General features: G+C 41.5%; 1 protein-coding gene across 1 annotated transcript; it reads left to right on the forward strand.

Annotated features, from left to right (window-relative positions):
* Positions 1–4,109: 4,109 nt before the first annotated feature.
* MKS1 (MKS transition zone complex subunit 1) lies at positions 4,110–17,316 on the forward strand. The gene is made up of 16 exons (XM_044677212.1): positions 4,110–4,220; positions 6,320–6,475; positions 8,173–8,270; positions 9,053–9,181; positions 9,457–9,561; positions 11,217–11,325; positions 11,591–11,647; positions 13,038–13,080; positions 13,567–13,629; positions 14,447–14,517; positions 14,984–15,053; positions 15,329–15,436; positions 15,887–16,020; positions 16,471–16,553; positions 16,638–16,735; positions 16,826–17,316. The coding sequence occupies exons 3-16, from the start codon at positions 8,185–8,187 to the stop codon at positions 16,966–16,968; spliced, it is 1,299 nt and encodes a 432-aa protein (XP_044533147.1). The 5' UTR covers positions 4,110–4,220; positions 6,320–6,475; positions 8,173–8,184; the 3' UTR covers positions 16,969–17,316.
* Positions 17,317–17,668: the final 352 nt, after the last annotated feature.

Genomic DNA, 17,668 nt, shown 5'->3' on the forward strand with positions numbered 1-17,668 from the left:
CCTTCTCTTAATGAGGCCCTGCCCCATCCCCCTCCCCCCCTCCCCCCCGCCCTCTAATTGGACTTCCACCCCTCCCGCATTTTCGTAGCATCCCTGGAACACAGAAGCAGGGTTTAATGGAAGTGGAGGAGGGTGGGCTGCTTCAAATCCTAGGTTCAAGTGCCGTGCTTCTCTCTCAGCCTCGGTGGCCTCTTCTGTAAAATGAGGAGGTTGGGCCCTAGGCTCGGAGGCCCTTTCCAATGTCAAACACTAGAAGCCTAGGAACTGCTCCTGGTAATTCACAAACTGTCGTCACGATAATAATAAGAGCTAACATTTATGTTGCGCTTATGGTATGACAGGCACAATGCTAAGCTCTTGAAGGTTTTTTTTTGTTTTTTGTTTTTTTTAATCTCATTTGCTGCTCAAAATTCTGGAAATGTGCTTTTATTATCCTCATTTTACAGATGGGGAAACTGAGGTCACCTGCTATTTAAGTGACTTGCTAACCTAGCTAGTAAGTTTCTGAGACCAGATTTCACCGCAGGTCAAACTGAATGGAGTCTCTTAGATCTGACTCCCTTATTAATCATTGTATATAGGTGAAACAAGGAGGTTGGAGCAGAAGATCTTTAGGGAAACTTCTGGAGGGTAAGACCTGTTTTCATTTTGCCTTCTTGGCATCTTGCACCCCACACAAAGGAGCATTTGATGTAGTGCTCTTTGAATTGAATATAAGGTTCTGTCCAGCCTTAAGCCCTAAAGTAAAGTCCATCTCCTTCATTTTGTATGGTGGAGAGGTGGAGAAACAGGCCCAGAGAGAGAAGCAACTCAAAGATCCCAAAAGTAACTGGCAAGCAGAGTTTAGAATCTAGCTTTCCAGGCTCAGTGAGCTACAGAGGAAAGGAAATTTTGGGATATGGAAAACTTGGTTCTCATGAGGCTCTGCAATATGAACTTAAATCATTTTTATCCTTTAGACCTTTATCTCCTTTGCAAAATGAAATGGTTGCTCTAGATTTCTAAACTCCTTCTTCCATTTCTAACATTCTGTAGTTACTTGGTTCCCATCTTATTCTCTATGGAGCCCACCTTATGGACATAACTTCTTCGAGACCTCAGTCATTCTCCCTCATCCCTTATCACAAGTACACTTTCTTCTCACAAATAACTTAATTTGGGCCTATTTGTTTCTACCAGGGTTCCTGAGTATGCTGTTCCTCCCCACCAATCAGAGGCTTTCCATTTTCCCTGTTCTTTTGTCTCTCATACACATTCCCACAGAGCTTTGCCTTCCCTAGCTGCCCTGCTCCCATTATAGTACTCTTTTCCATTGCTGTGATGTCACCTCATCATTGTGTTGTCTGAACTAGGTCTCTTTCTCTCTCTATCAGAGTTCATCTCCAGAGAATTACCTCGAGCACTTTCCTCTACCAATCTGCTACCCAGCTGGGAAATGACCTTATAAATTTGGCTACCTTTAACCCTCACACATCAGCCAGTATGTATTAACATTATGATTCAGTTGGTTGGGAATTTGGGGATGGTACTGGGAGTGTGTGATATCTGAGATTTAAAGGTAATCATTCCATTCACCTTCTTCCTGCTTCCCAAGAAGTAGTAGTGACCTAAGTTCCTGCCCTGACCTCCTGAGGACTCTGTCCCTTTGACAGACTCTGTTTCCTCAAAGAGGGTTTGGGGACAGGTAGAAGGAAAGAGAGGAAGTACATTTTTTACTGAATGGGTTTTAGTTGTGGCCTAGCCACTTATAGACTAGTCAGTCAGTCAATAAACATTTATCAAGCATCCACTACTGTGCCAGGCATCTTCTAAGCATGGAGGATACAAAGAAGGACAAAAGATAGCCCCCTCAAGGATCTCTTATTCTAATGGGAGACAACATGCAAACAACTTTGTACAGACAAACTATATGCAGGATGAATTGGAACAATCAACAGAAGGAAGGCATTAGAATTAAGGGGACTTGGGAAAGGCTTCCTATAGAAAGTGGGTTGTTAGTTGACACTTGAGAGAAGCTAAGACACTCAGTTGAGGAAGGAGAGAATTCTAGGCAGTGACAATACCTAGTGTCTGGAACTGGACTATCTTGTTAGAGGAACAGATAGGAGACCTGTATCACTGGATTGAAGTTTATAAGAAGAAAGAAAAGTGGGGTATGAAGTGTAAGAAGATTGGTGGGGAGTGTTATAGAGAGATTTGAACACTGAAGGATCTTCTATATCAACTCTAGAACCAGACTCTCAAAAGTTCTTGCCACTGCATAGTTCTAGGCCTTTCTTGTCCCTATTCCATCATGATTCCACCCCTTTCAGAAAATCAATTTGCCCTTTTGTAAAAGATGTACCTTACAAAGCAGTTAATGACCAAATGAGTTAGTGTGTCTGAAAATGTTGTACAAAAGTAAGATATTTTTATCCTTTTTCTCATAGTTTGGGTAAATTTCAGGATCCCAAGACCTTAGAAAGCCTGCTTTGGAATTGGGTTTAAATCTTGGCTCTGTTTTTTTTACTGGTGGTATGACCTTGGACAAGTCATTTATTTTTTCTAGACCACAGTTCTCCTATTTGTAAAATGAGAAAATTGTATTAGATTGCCTGGAAGTCTCTTGTATTTCAGAATCTCTGATCCTTTGAATCTGACCATACAGCTTTAACACACTTACTCCGCAATAGAGTTGTGGGGACTTGGGGAAGTCACCATTATGGAAGTGGAGAGATGTATTACTTTTCATCTACAGTTGGAACTTAAGATAGATTTTCCCATAGGAACCATGTTTAAAATGGTGGTTAAATGTGGTTACATTGTTGGTTAAATGGGTTTTGTGGAATGACAAGAATCTAATTGCCATTTTTAATATTTCTATAGAAAAGTGAGTTCCGATTTCTGAATAATTATAGATTGTTCAAAGTTGAGAAGCTGCCAGTGTAATTCACCCTTTTGAGTCAGGTATATATCTGAAATTTTCAGTGTCCAAAGAATGGAGAAAGAACATAAGTAAAAGGCTCTTCCTTTCTCCTTTCTCTTTTTAAAATCCTCTAGGGGAGGAGTGGAAATGGTAAATGGTAAAGTGGAAAGATTATTAGATTTGGAGTCACAGGCCCTGATTTACCTAGTTCTCCTAATTATTTTCTGGCCTTAAATCAAGTATTTTCCTCTCTCATTACCATGGTTTCCTTATCTATTAAATGAAGGGATTGGATTGGATCGGATTGGGGATTCTAAACCTCATGATTTAAACCATGGACCTCAGTCCATGAATTCTAGAAAAAAAATGTTTTGATAATTTTCAATATAATTGGTTTTCCTTGTAACCCTTTGTATTTTATTTGATGTGTTTAAAAATATTCTGAGGGTTATCCATAGTTCTCACTAGATTGCCCAAGTAGTCTATGACACAGAAAAGGTTAAGAAATCTTCAACTAGATAATCTCTGAAGGATTCTTCAGCCCCAAACCTGTGTTTCTAAGTTTTATCCTCTCTTGTCTCTTTATTGTATCCTCCTCCCAGATTATAAGTGACATGAGTAAGAGCCAGGCCTGGAAATGGAAGGTCCTGAGTTCATATTTGATCTCAGATACTTCCTAGCTGTGTGACCCTGGGCAAGCCTCATTATCTAGCCTGTAGCACTCTTCTTGCCTGGGAACCAATACAGAGTACTGGTTCTAATACAAAAAGTAAGAGTTATTTAAAAAAGAAAGTGACAGGTATTTTTGAACATTTGTCTTGGAAAAGACTTCTCTTTGGAAAAGGTGAGATTAGATTGAATTGAATTCTTCTTGGAAATAATAATTTTGCTCCCTTTCAGCCCCCTCTCTCTGTGGGTACTGTGTTTCTTCTCTAGGCATGTCAGCTCTAGGCATGATCTGGGAAACTCAAGGGCCTAGGATTCTCTCCCAGCAAAAGTGAGAAATTTTGGCCTCCAGTTTGAAGGTGCCAAGATATTGTTGTTTGACATTAATAGATGAAATTTATCTCCTCCCGCCAAATTGGAACTAAGACTTGGGGGGAGTAAAGAGGATTGGGAGGCCTCTCCTCACAGAGTGACAATAAATGTTGGCCAATTGAGAGTCTCCGTGTTCAGCAGATGAATGAAAGTAAATGCTTCATTGCCCTCTGAGGAGGCAGCAGGCTCCTTCTGCTGTCTTGTAGGTGGGCACCGCAGAGATGAAGAGGAGGAAGAAGAAGTGGTCATTGGTTGGCAAGAGAAGCTCTTTAGTCAGGTAAGTAAATGGCCTGAATTACCTTCTCCCCCTCTCCCTCTGCACAGGCATGACTACAGGAATCTGGAGAGGCAGCTATGCTGCATTAGGGGCAGTTATCAGCACATCCACACAGTGGCCTGTTATCTGATTTGATGAGCCAGCTTTGAGTCCCCACAGGCTACTGCTGAATCTCAAGATTTGAGAGTTGGAAAGGAACCTCATTGGGCATGTAGTCTAACCCATACATAAAGAGAGTACTTACTATAACCTACCAACATGTGGTTAGCCAGCCTCTGCTTGGAGACTTCCAAGAAAGGGACTTTTGCTACCTCTCTCCAGGCAGTCCAACCCATTCCACTTCGAGACAGTTCTCATAGGAAGTTTTTCCAGCCTCAGTTTGCTTTTTGTAACTTCCTCCCACTGCTCTTTCTTCTGCCTTCTGGAACCAATGAGAATAAGTCCAACCTTTTCCTCCATATAAAGCCCTTCAGATACTTGAAGATAACTATCAAGAATGCCCTGAATCTTTACTCTTCTCCAGGCTAAATATACCCAGTTTCTTCAGCCTGTCCTAATATGGCAAGAGGATCCTTGTTTCTCCTCTAGTGAAAAGGAAGGAAATCTGTATCTACCCATTGTTGTTACTTCTAATTAGCAGCTTTAGTAAAAAAAAAAAAAAAAACAGATGGAAAAGGGAGCTTGAAAGTCCTTTTCTGAATGAAGTTTGGGAATGATCTGAGATTTTAGTTATCCATGCTCTTCTCTGCCTTATGTCCTTTTTAATTTTTAACAAAAATATATCTAAATTTTGTTGATAAAATCAAATAATAAAGAATAAATTTGTTAATTATATAAGCATATAATTAATAGAATAAGTATATTTTATTTATTGCAATTAATATATTGCCATTGTGTCATTATACTATATCAGTTTATTATATAACAATTAACATGTGTATGTTAACTTATAACATAGATTTATATTTTGTAATTTTATTATGATTAATAATAGATAAAAAAAAATAAAACATTCCTCTCCAAATGAGAAGCAATGTAGTGTATTGAGAGCAGGCCCCAGAGCCAGGAAGACCTAGGTTCAAGTCCTGTTTCTGGAAGTCCTGGCTATGTGATCCTGAACAAGTCACTCAACTTCTGAGTGCTCTGGGTAACTCTCTAACACCAGAATTTCAAAGAAAGTACTGACTAGCGTTAATGTGGAGAGTTCCCTCATCTAGGAGTTCCCTATACCAATAAAATCACAGGTCTAATCCCTAGTCTCATTATTTCCAAATATAACTTACCCACCTCCCTTTCCCAGTAAAATGTCCCCTGTGAGATGAAAATTGAAAAAGAAGGAAAAGAGAAGCCTTTTAGCAAGACTGGTCAAACCATCAGTCATGTCTGACACTATGCATTACTCTAAACCTACAATCATCTACTTCTGCAAAGAAGGGGAGAAAGATTCATTTTTTCAACTTTTCAGCAACCCATGTTTGGTCATTTTAAGTATTTTTTAGAGTAATTGCATACTGTTCAATTTGGGGATTTTTTTCTTTCTTTTTACATGGATATAGTCATTGTGTATATTGCTCTCTTGGTTCTACTTCATTTGCTCTGCATTTTAAAAAGTCTTCTCATACTTTTCTGAATTTTTCATATTTGTTGCTACATATGTCAGAATAGCATTCCATTCCATTCATTTACCACAATCTGTTTAGTTATTCCCTCATTCCTAGACACAACCTTTGTTTCATATTTTTGCTATCCCAAAAAAGTAACTGCTTTGAAAATCTTGGTATACATAAACAAGACCTTCCTTTCTGTTTTTTATTTCCTTAGAATATGTGTCTAGCATCAGGTCTTCTGCTTCAAAAGATATAGATAGCTTAGTAGCCTTTATTTTCATGTTTGGACCAATTCACAGTGGCTCCAACTGCAGTGTGCTAATGTACCTGTCTTTCAGCAGCCCTGTGAACATTATTTTTGTTCTATTCATGTTCTTTAGTCTGAGTAACTAAGTGCTAAGGAGAATAAATTCTTTAGGATCAATTTGAGTGAGGAACAACATGAACTGTATTTGTCAAGCAACACCTGTTGTCTTTCATCTGTGCTCAAAGTTTGAAGTGGATCTGTATCAGAATGAGTCAGCCTGTCAAACCCCACTGGATCACCAGTATCACCAGGAGATCTTAGAACTGGAGGCTTCTGGGGGCCGGAAGAATCGCCGAATCTTCACCTATACTGATTCTGATCGCTATACCAACTTGGAGGAGGTGTGTTCTTCATTCTGATATCTCTAAATTTGCCTCCTTTTCTAGCTGCCTGTGCCCTGAGTAGAGATGCCAAATCTATTAGAGGAGTGGTGGGTACTGATTCTAGCCACTAGGACAGTGATGGGCAACCTTTTGAGCTTGGTGTGTCAAAATTTGCCAAAAAAACAAGCATAACTTGGGTGGTGTGTCATTTTGAGGAAAAAAACATAATTTCACGATATTTATAGTTTAAATAACAAAAATGTATAATTGTTTCATGTAACTATATTTAATAAACCAAAATAGGTAAATGAATATAGGTAGAATTGTCTTCTGTAGTGCACAGAGTATCTATACTACATTATAGCAAATGTTTCATCCTCGGCATGCAGCACCATACTTCTCTGTACGGCCGCATGTCATTGAAAATGGCTACATGTGTCAGTGCTGACATGCGTGTCATAGGTTTGCCATCACCACACTAGGATATACTTGACTAGAACCCACCCAGCACCTCCTGCCCTGGGCTAGCAACCTGGTTGGGGTAAAGTGAACCCAATATTCAAGAGGTTGTGGCTGCTGCTTTTCTTCCCTACTAATGTCAATCCCAGGTCTAGAGGGCTTGAGGGAACCAAGACAGACTTGTGGATTCCAAAAGGGGAAAAACATCTTTTAGGATTTCTCCATGCTGGCACAAGATAAAGAAAGGTTAGAGTTCGAAACTCCCTCAGAACTTAAGCTGAGATTCTGATTGGGAATTTTAAAAGAGAAATCCAGAACAGCTGTGAGCCCATATCCAGCACACAGTTCATAATTTATATAGATATAACTGAGTTTGTAGTATGTATGCCCACATTTGTTAACATGTTGTTTTGGGAGTGTTTTTCACACATTGTGTGTATGTGTCTCCTTTCTCCCCAGTGAGAGTGTAAACTCCAGCACAGGGATCATTTTTTTTGCTTTTCTCTCATCACCTTGAATAATAATTATATTGTTCTTAATTTACAAAGCATTTTCCTCACAACTACCCTGTGAGGCAGGAAATTATTCTTATATTACAGGTGAGGAAACTGAGACTTAGGTTGTGACTTGACCATATGGTCATATGACTAGCAAGGAGCAAAACCAGTCTGACCCATGTCCAGTATCTGTTCTAACCTATCCTGCTGTCTTGGAATGTTGATTGTGGTGCTCTGTACATAGTAGGGGCCGAGTAAATGCTGTTAGTTGAATCAAATGCTATCTTCAGGATAGTTATGAAACAGCATGAATTGTCTAATTGGATATTTTATTCATGAAAATAAAATTAAAATATGGTTATTGCTCTATTTGTATATAAATATCTCAACAAATTTTTATCCTTGGATGCTCTTCTCACTCCCAATGAAATAAATAGCATGTTAGTGGGTAACCTCACTCTCCCATTAGTTGGCATATGTTCAGAGAATGCAAACTAATCATAATATTCACTTAATCCAAGCCTAATTAAGAATGCTTTTGTGCTGTGCTTACATTATGAGGCAATCTAAAGCCGAGGAGAGATCATTTCTGACTCACCTGTGCTACTTCTCTATTCATTACCATAAATAATTGTGTGGTGACTACTTATGAGGCCTAAGTCCTAGGATGGGAGATAGAAAGCAAAAATGTTCCTTTGGTTGCTTATCTCCAGATTATCATGAGTAGATGGGTGACATATAGCTATTCTTTTATCCCAGCATTGTCAGAAGATGACCACCTTGGAAAATGAGGTGCCCTCATTCCTGGTTGAGCGGATGGCAAATGTCAGACGTCGCCGTCAGGACCGTACAAACAGGTGCCAGAGGGACAATGGGTTAACTTGGTGGCGTTGACCTTGCTTTTTGTCCTCTGTTGTCTCCTTTCTCTTTCTGAGGGAGGTGACCATCCTGCTCCTTGAGCAGACCAAATTTAGATAGTTCAGTCCTGGATGCCACACTTTAGGGAGGCTTGGGCAAGTCACTTAACCCTCTTTGCCTTGGTTTCCTTATCTGTAAAACAAGCTGGAGAAGGAAATGGTAAATCACTCCAATAACTTTGCCAAGAAAACCCCAAATAATGTCTGTGTGACCTTGGTCAAGTCTTAGTACTATCTTACTACTTAGTATTGATTCAAAAGACAGAGAGGAAGTTTTTTTTTGTTGTTGTTTTTTTGTTTTTTAATGGGGTCACAAAAAGTCAGGCACAACTGAACTGTCTGAATAACCAAAGCCAGATAGGCAAAGGCCCTGAAGTCATTTCAAAAGAAAAGGACATGTTTAACTTAGGGAAGAAAGAGTGTAGAGTGGGATATGATAACTTATCATTTAAAGTTCATGAAAATATCCCTTGGAGAAACACGAGATTTATTCTGTTTAACCCCACAAGGGATAGAAGTAGCAAAGGGGGAGATTCAGGCTTGATGGCAGAAAGAAGTAGAATTATCCCCAAATAGAATAGACAGCCTTGACAGATGGCAGTTGCCTTTTCACCTCTGAGGTCCATTCCAATTCTCTAGTGCTTCCAGTCTTTTATTTTACTTTGCCCAAAGGAGTTTCTGGTGACAGGTGGAGCAGTGTTCCTGTGATGTTCTCACTGCAGGGAAGGCAGCCTCTCCAAGTCCCGAATCATCACCTGGAGACCATCAGAAGAATTCATTAGGAACAACCATGTCATCAACACACCGCTTCAGACTATGTACATCATGGCAGATCTGGGACCCTATGGAAAGTGAGTGAGATCTAGGACCACCCTGCTTAGATCCCTATCCTCTCTTTTTTTACCTTAATATTTGTCTATAGGATAGAAGTTAGTTGTCACTATAACTTTTACCTCTCTGAATTTTGTTTTAAAAGGCCTTGCACTGTAGTGGTAGTTCTACTCTGAGAGAGGTTAGAAAGGGAGCTTCTCCTATACTTGTCACCTGACCTTCTGGTGTCCTAACCCCCTGTCCTTGGTGGTAATACAGGCCCCCTGAGCATGAGTCTTAATTTTCTGGTCTTTAGGCTTGGTCAGAAGAATTATGAACAAGTCCTCTGTACTCTGAAAGTGGACAGCAATGGAGTGATCACAGTCAAACCAGATTTCACAGACAACAAAGGGCCTTACAGGTGAGAAATATGGGGAGGGAGGTAGCTGGGTAGCTCAGTGGATAGAGATGGGAGGTCCTAGGTTCAAATCCGGCCTTAGACTCTTCCCAGCTGTGTGACCCTGGACAAGTCACTTGATCCCCATTGCCTACCCTTACCAGTCTTCCACCAAGGAGCCAATACACAGAAGTTAAGGGTTTAAAAAAAATGTGGGGAGGGCTCTAGGGGAGAGGGTAGTGAGCTGACATTTTTTCCTTGCCAAAAGCTGAGATTTCAAAAAGTCTGATTTCTTTCCATTTTTCACTTTAGTCCTTAAATCTTTAGAGGCTCTACTTTTTTTTAATTTTATTTTAAAAAATTTTTCCATGGTTATATGATTCTTGTTGTCTCCTTCCCCTCTTCCAGCCTCCCTCCCAGAGTTGACAAGCAATTTCACTGGGTTATACATATATTATCATTCAATTCTTATTTCTATATTGTTCATTTTTGTGATAGAATAATCTTTTAAAACCAAACCCCCAAATTATATATCCATACAAACAAGTAATAAATCATATGTTTTCTTCTGGATTTCTACTCCCACAGATCTTTCTCTCGATGTGGATAGCATCCTTTCTCATAAGTCCCTCAGGATTGTCCTGGATCATTGCATTGCTTTTAGTAGCAAAGTCAATTACATTTGATCATCCCACAGTGTTTCAGTTACTTTGTATAATGATCTCCTGGTTCTGCTCATTTCATTCCATATCAATTCATTGAGGTCTTTCCAGTTCTTATAGAAATCAAGCAGTTCATCAATCCTTGTAGCACAATTATATTCCATCACCATCGTATACCACAATTTGTTCAGCCATTCCCCGATTGAGGGACATCCCCTCATGTTCCAACTTTTTGCAACTATAAATATTTTTTTACAGTCTTTCCCATTTTTTTTCTCTCTTTGGGATACAAAGGACATGCTGGATCAAAGGACTTGCATTCTTTTAAAGTCCTTTGGGCATAATTACAAATTGCCCTCCAGAATGGTTGGATCAACTCACAATTCCACCAGCAATGTATTAGTGTCCCAATTTTGCCACATCCCCTCTAACATTTATTTTCCTTTACTATCATATTGGCTACTCCCCTAGGTGTAAGGTGGTACTAGCGGCTCTACTTTTAATAAAATAGTCTGTTCCAGGGACAGTGACTAGAGTGGGATTTTTAAAAACTTTTTATTGTGGATTTACCAACCATAAAATTTCAACAGGCAAGATAGAAAAGGAGATTATATATGGAATTGTGAAATTTTGTGACAGTTTTTTTTTGAATGTATATTCTGTTTAACACAATAATAGAAAACAAGCCTCACTGCTTGTCTGTGGCCCCTTTTGAACTTCCCTCCTTGGAGCAGTTTAATTTCAAGGACTGGATGAGATTAAACTGAGGGCCAGATAATTATCACACCACTATCCTAAATGATCATAAATATATTGTGGAAGGTGTTAATAAAGAGGATAACCCTGTGGAAGGTGCAATTTAAACTACTTGGATCTTGCCCTCATTCCTCTTCCTTCCCACTCTCCCACCCCTTTTCCCTCCAGTAAACATTCTAGTCCAGTCTGAGAGGTCACATCCACTTTGCCCAGAGTTCATTTCTTTGCTCTGACTTTGGTTCCTGGTTGTGATCTGAGCAGAATTGAGATGGAGGGGGAGAAGCAGGAGGTGTGGAAGTACACGATTGACAATGTGTCCTCACCAGCACAGCGAGAAGAAGAAGAGCGGGAACAGCGTGTGTTCAAGGATGTAAGGCCCCTCCTTTATTCCAGCAGTGACCCAGGGCAGGCCTTGGAGATCAGGAGTGAGAGTGGCCAAGGAGAAGGGCAGTGGTTTCTCTCTCACAGTTGCTGAGATGTAGGACTCAGCAGAGAATTGGGACCAGCTGGGTGGTCAGCTAGTTTTCCATTCCTTCCCCCTTCATTATTTATCTTCCCTTTACTGGTCAGAGCTGAAATCTGGGGAAAGGGGGAGAAGAGGGGAAAAGTTTCTGCTCTTTGACCTGTTTCCTCAGCTCTACGACCGTCACAAGGAGTATCTCAGCAGTCTCGTGGGTTCAGATTTTGAGATGGTGAGTAGCCTTAGTTCCTTTCAGTACAACTAATTGCATCAATTCAGAACAAGGTGACTGTGGCTAAGCAAGTATAGTCTATTTGTCACACTTCCTGAGCATTTTTCTTTCAAGTGCCCCAGGAAATGGGAAGTGATACTGATATCCATCACCATCAATAACACTTCTTAACTCTTAACAAAAAACGAGTTTAGTTGGTTTTGCTGTGATCTTTTCATTCTTGCTCCAGAAGCCCCACTTCCATGTCTGCTCAAGAGAGGAGAAAGAGCATTGAATTAAAAACAAACAAACAAACAAACAAAAACCCTCTTACCGTCCATCTTAGAATCAATACTGTATATTGGTTCCAAGGCAGAAGAACGGTAAGGACTAGCCAGTGGGAGTTAAGTGACTTGCCCAGGGTTATACAGCTAGTGTAATATTTAAAATTATGAGGCTGTTTGTAGTTAATAACTTTATTAAATCAAAAGTGGTAGTAATAATGAGAGGGAAGAAGTGTCTGAGGTCAGATTTGAACCTAGGACCTTCCATCTTTAGGCCTGGCTCTCAATTCACTGAGCTACCCAGCTGCCCCTTAAGAGCACTGAATTTTGAGTCAGAAGATCTGGCATTAAATCCCACCAATTTTACTTATTCCCTGTGTGCCTTTGATCCTTTTGGGCCTGAGGGCTAGGACCCAAAGTGCCCAAAGCACCCAAGGAATACATAAAAGTGTCTGCAAAATAAAGTAGTTAGACCAGATGATTTCCAAGTTCTTTTCTGACTCTGAGTCTACAGGAATGGATGGCTTTCTTGTGAGTAGGATTCCTTACTGGTTTTCTACCCTTTGCCACCCAAGAGAAAGAAACCTTGGGACAGCTAGGTAGTACAGCACCCATCCTGGAGTCAGGAATACCTGGGTTCAAATCTGGCTTCAGACACTTCCTAGCTTTGTGACCTTGGGCAAATCACTTAACTCCCATTACCTAGCTCTTACTGCACTTCTGCCTAGGAACTACTATTTAGTATCAATTCTAGGGAAGAAGGTAAAGGTTTAAAAAAAAAAAAAGATACTCAGTACCTAATTCTCCACTGTCCCCCCAATGGCAGCTGATATCAATGACTTTGACTTGTTTTTATTAGTCTTCTGCATAGCTTTGATCTCTTTTACTTGGCTTCTGCACTTTTTCTTTTTCTACTTTTCAAAGGAAAAAGTACATTTAGTGGGAGGTGGTAGTCACACACACACACACACAGAGAGAGAGAGAGAGAGAGAGAGAGAGAGGTCCTGACACCTGGGATTAGGTCCCTTTCGTCTTAATGGTTTGTATTTGTGATCCCTGGGAGTGGGGCTCTGGTTATTGGGCAACATCTTATAGGACCTCTGATCTTTTCACTCTCTCTGCCTTAGACTATTCCTGGCTCCCTGCGGTTCTTTGTAAATGGAGAGGTAGGTAAGTGTCTTGATAGTATGTAATAGAGTAGAGAAACTGCTGGCCTTGGTGCCAGGAGAGACCTGGGTTTGACTCTTACCTCCATCACTTAGTAGTTCTGTGACCTTGGGCGTAAATCATTGTGGCCCTCTACCTCAGGCTCCTCATCTCTAAAATGAGACAGCAATACCTGTAGCATTTATTTCCTGCTATTGAGAGGATAATTTGTGTTAGGTGTTTTCTAAGCCTCAAAGCACTACATGAGTCATCCTCCACTGTTATTGTGAGCCCTTGTGCTTGGGCAGATCCCTTAGGCAGGTTCTATACCCTGATGGAAGCCCTACCTTTAGGGTTCTTGATGCTTGTGTTATGGAGGCCAAGTCCTTAGGCATTTTTAGTTAACATGAAGGGCTGCCAGTGATCCAGACCCTGACGGAATATCTTGCAGATCTGGTGGTGAGGGTGAGACATACCAAGGCCTATCCTCACCAGTACCTTTCTTTTCAGTTTCAGCCCAGGGCTATGAGTATGACAGTCTCTATGTGCATTTCCAGCTGGAGCTTCCTGATAGTAAGTAAAGTCACAACCCCCAAAGAAGGTGCTCACCCAATTCATGGCATGGTTCTCTACTGGGAAAGACTCATGTTGCTGCTTAATTCAGAACACAGGCTAAATAGGTGCCAGTATGTACTCCCTGCAGCTTGTCTTTAGCTGTGATGTGAGCTGCTAGGGGGAAAACCATTGTGGAGCTCGTTGCTCCCAAGGGTCAATGGCCCAGGGCAGGTGGAGTGTCTCATAGAACTGTTTATTTCCTGGGGCTAGCTAGGATATCCTCTTCCCTTTTCTCACAATGACTAATTAATACAGATCTAAGCAGGGACTTTGCCAGAAAGTATAGGTCTACTAAAATTCCTCAAGGATAAGGCCTTTGCCTCCTCAGGTAGCTAGGGGCTACAGAGGATAGAATGTTGGACTTGGAGCCAAGAAGTCCTAAATTCAAACCCAGACTCAGACACTTACTAGTTATGTGATACTGAGCAAGCCATTTAATCTCTCTGTGCCTCAGTTTCCTCACCTGTAAAATGTGGGTAATAATAGCACCTACCTCCCAGGGTCGTGAGGATCAAATGATATAACATTTGTAAAGTTCCCTGTAAGCCTTAATGTACTACATACGTGCTGCCTATTATTATCATCATTATCATTATTATCCCTGCACCTGGTACCATGCCCAGAACATAGTAGGTGACCAGAGTTGATACAAGCTATTTCCCTTGGCATTATCTTGGGCTTCTCAGAGCTATCATGATTCCTCTGGGATCTAAGCCACTTGAGTCCCCTCTGAAGGTGCCAGTGGACTAACTACTTTCTACTTCTCTGTTCCTAGACTGGTTGAGCCCACCACATCAGCAGCTCTCGGGAATAACACAGACTTGTGTTACCAAGTCACTAGGAATGGTAAGGAAAAGGAGAAGGAGGAATCTTTTGGAACAGCTGAAAATTGCTTTGGCAATTGCTGTTGAAGCCCTTCCTTTATCAGGCAGATACATAGCACAGGGATGTGTCCAGAGCTGAGTCAGGGGCTCTCCTTCAGAGCCTGAACTAATCTCTGGTTCTGCCCCTAGAAAAATCAGTCAACCAATTGACAAGTGTATATGTTAAAGCACCAGCTCCGTGACAGGCACTTGTGCTGGGAGCTGTGGATTCAGGAACTGAGATAATTGATGGTTGCACTTTGGGAGACTTCTAACTCTGCCTCTGAGTGCCTGTGCCTGACCCTTCCCTAAGTGGCACTAACTAGAACTCCAGCGGCCTTAGGAAAGTGACTGAATGTTTCAAGTGCAGGAGGAATTCCAAGGGAGGCTGCTTTCTCTGCTTTGTGAGACTTTCTGTAGTCTGATGATCCTTCTGTCCCCCACTCCAGGACAGTGTGGCTTACTTCTCCTACCCTTTCACATTTGAGATGTCATTCTTCCATGAGGATGGATCTCCTGGTAAGTTGGTCATAGGCTTGTAGATGTAGACCTGTAAGGGCCCTCTGTGGTCATCAGCTCTTCCTTTTCAGGTGAATAAACTGAAGTCTCAAGAAAGGAAATTATTTTCTTAGAGTCACACAAGTTGCAAATATCAAAGCTAGGATTTGACTTTCGGATCCTCTGATTCCTAACACCCATTCTCTTTCTAGTGTATCACATTGCCTTATCTCCTGATCCAGGGCCAGTTGTTGGCAATAACTAAGTACTGCTCTTGTTTACTTATACACCTCCAGATTCTCTCCCTCAGTGGCCTGTGCTATACTTTGAGGTTATCTCATTGGATTTCTGGCAGAGATATCGGATAGAAGGCTATGGATCCATAGTATTGCCCTCAACACCAGGTGAATCCACCCATCATCTTCCCTTCCCTAGTGTGGAAATGCTCTGGGCCCTCAGTGTGCAGATCAGAACTGGAGGCTTTCCAAAGAGTGACTATTTCTGGAGTAAAGAGGCTTTAATTAGGGATTGGAAGACATTTGAATTTATAAGTATTTCATGATTCTCTGAAGATCTCAGTGTATTTTCCTTCTCCATTCAGGATGACAGGATGTAGCTCTGACTAACTTCCTCATCTTGTTTTGACATCCTTGGGAAGCTTCAGTGCCTCTATTTTAAACTTCTGTATTTTTAGGGCCCTTATTTTGAAACTCCATTAAAAGCCAGATTGTTACTTGCCCAGATATTTAAATGGTGCCTATTACTGAATCATTGGTTGTGAGGTAGATAACAGGGTTGTTCTCTTTGATTGAATTTTCTGATGGGATATTCTTACTGCCTTTTTGGTAATACAGGGACTCACACTTTGACCATCTCAACGTGGAGGCCAGTGGAGTTAGGAACTGTGTCAGAACTGAGGAGGTTTTTCATTGGGGGCTCCCTGGAATTGGAAGACCTATCTTATGTGCGAATACCAGGGACCTTCCAGGTGAGTTTTTCCCTTAGGTAGGTCCAAGGAGATGAGCCATGTGCTTAAAACACGTTATTCTATAGGAAATGAAATAGGGACAAATCCCATGTTCACTTTTCCATTGCCCCCCTTCCTTCCCACAGTCAAGGTTGTATGAGGTGCCAAAGGTCCTAGGAGCTCCACCTACATTCTAAAATAAGATGAAAGTGTGCTGCCAACCTTAGACAACAGAAAACTCCCTTCTTCCTGCCTGCTCCCTAAAGGTTACTCATTGAAAAGGGGGAAAAAGGAGTATTTATTGGGAACCAACCATCTTTGTTGGGTAGCTCGTTCTTTGGTGAAATCAGAGCTGTTCCTAAACTTGGAGTTCAGAGACCTCCTTTAACTGTAGATTGGAGAAGATACCTGCTGCAAACAGTAATTTACGGTTATGTAGCTCATTGATGAGCTTCTGCATCTGTTCCTTAGGGAAGGCGTCTGAGCCGATTTGGGTTCCGCACCAAGACCACAGGCAGTGTTACATTCCGCTTTCACTGCCTCCTGCAGTCCAGGTAAGTGGTCTTGACCTGGATGATTTGGTGCTCACTTGCATAGAGCTGAGACTCATACTAACTATCCTTGGTGCTCCCCTACAGGGCCTTTTTGGACTCTAGCTTACCTTGGAGGAAGAGGCAGAGTGTAATGGACCTCATGGGAAGATTCAGCCAGCAAAGCTCCATTATCAATGTGATGGGTAGGTTTTCCCCTCATGCTGGCTTTCTCCTTAAGCCTTTCTTTCTCTCACTAAGCAGACTAATCTCTTTTTATCTGTTGTTTCTTTCAGAAGCCTTCCAACGAGCCAGACGCCGAATGCAAGAGGCTCGGGAAAGCCTCCCTCAGGATCTAGTGAGTGCTTCGGGCACTGCTAATCTCCTAGCCAGCAGTAGCCCCAGACACCGTGCTTTCCAAGGCCTGGGTAGCCCCTGATTTTCTGTTCTCCTCTCCTGCCATGAACCATGGTCACCTGCTCCTGAGAACCAGGGAAAGTTGCCCTACACCCTCAGATACCATGGGATGCCCTGCGGCCCACATGGAGCATTCTCTCTATGTCTGGATCCTGTTCTGCCAGATTCCAGTAAGGCCAGTATGTGCTGGGATGAGGGCTGCACAGGCAGAGGGGCTCTGCTATAGACTTGGCCCCTCCAGGGAATCCCAGACTGGCCTGCCCTATAGCAGGCAGCAGATTAGGGCCCAGGTATTTGGTGATTCCACAGTCACCAAAGGAGGGAAGCCAAAAAGAAAGGTGAATAAATAAAAGTTTTCTTGACTTTTAGATGCCTGACTCTCTCAGGATTATTTTCTTTTTCAACTTCTGTCTCAAGCAAATTGTGTATGTGGAAGGGAATGGATATAGAAAGGTGTCTGCCATGGGTGTATGTATGTTGGGGAGAGTGGCAGGTATGTGTCTGTGAGGGTTTCGTGGGTTTGTGTCTTTCCTGCCTAATCTGACATATATATTATTGAGTACTGTTTTTTTGCTTTTAGGTTTTAAATATAAAACTTGTTTTTATACCTTCTCATGTTTTCTTACCTATTTCCCCACCCAGGTTACTGGCATGTTCATGTTCTTTCAGAACTATGAAATGGTGAACTAGTCTCAATTAAGAGATGCTAGGTCCTAACTATA

The sequence above is a fragment of the Gracilinanus agilis genome, chromosome 4, assembly GCF_016433145.1.
Source record: "Gracilinanus agilis isolate LMUSP501 chromosome 4, AgileGrace, whole genome shotgun sequence".
NCBI classification, from domain to species: Eukaryota; Metazoa; Chordata; class Mammalia; order Didelphimorphia; family Didelphidae; genus Gracilinanus; species Gracilinanus agilis.

Bases quoted from the DNA above. Each gene is read 5' to 3' on its own strand.
- MKS1 (XM_044677212.1), top strand. From the start codon at position 8,185: ATGACCACCTTGGAAAATGAGGTGCCCTCATTCCTGGTTGAGCGGATG. The intron at 9,562-11,216 runs GTGAGAAATATG...TGATCTGAGCAG, and splicing joins GACAACAAAGGGCCTTACAG to AATTGAGATGGAGGGGGAGA. The intron at 14,518-14,983 runs GTAAGGAAAAGG...CCCCCACTCCAG, and splicing joins TTACCAAGTCACTAGGAATG to GACAGTGTGGCTTACTTCTC.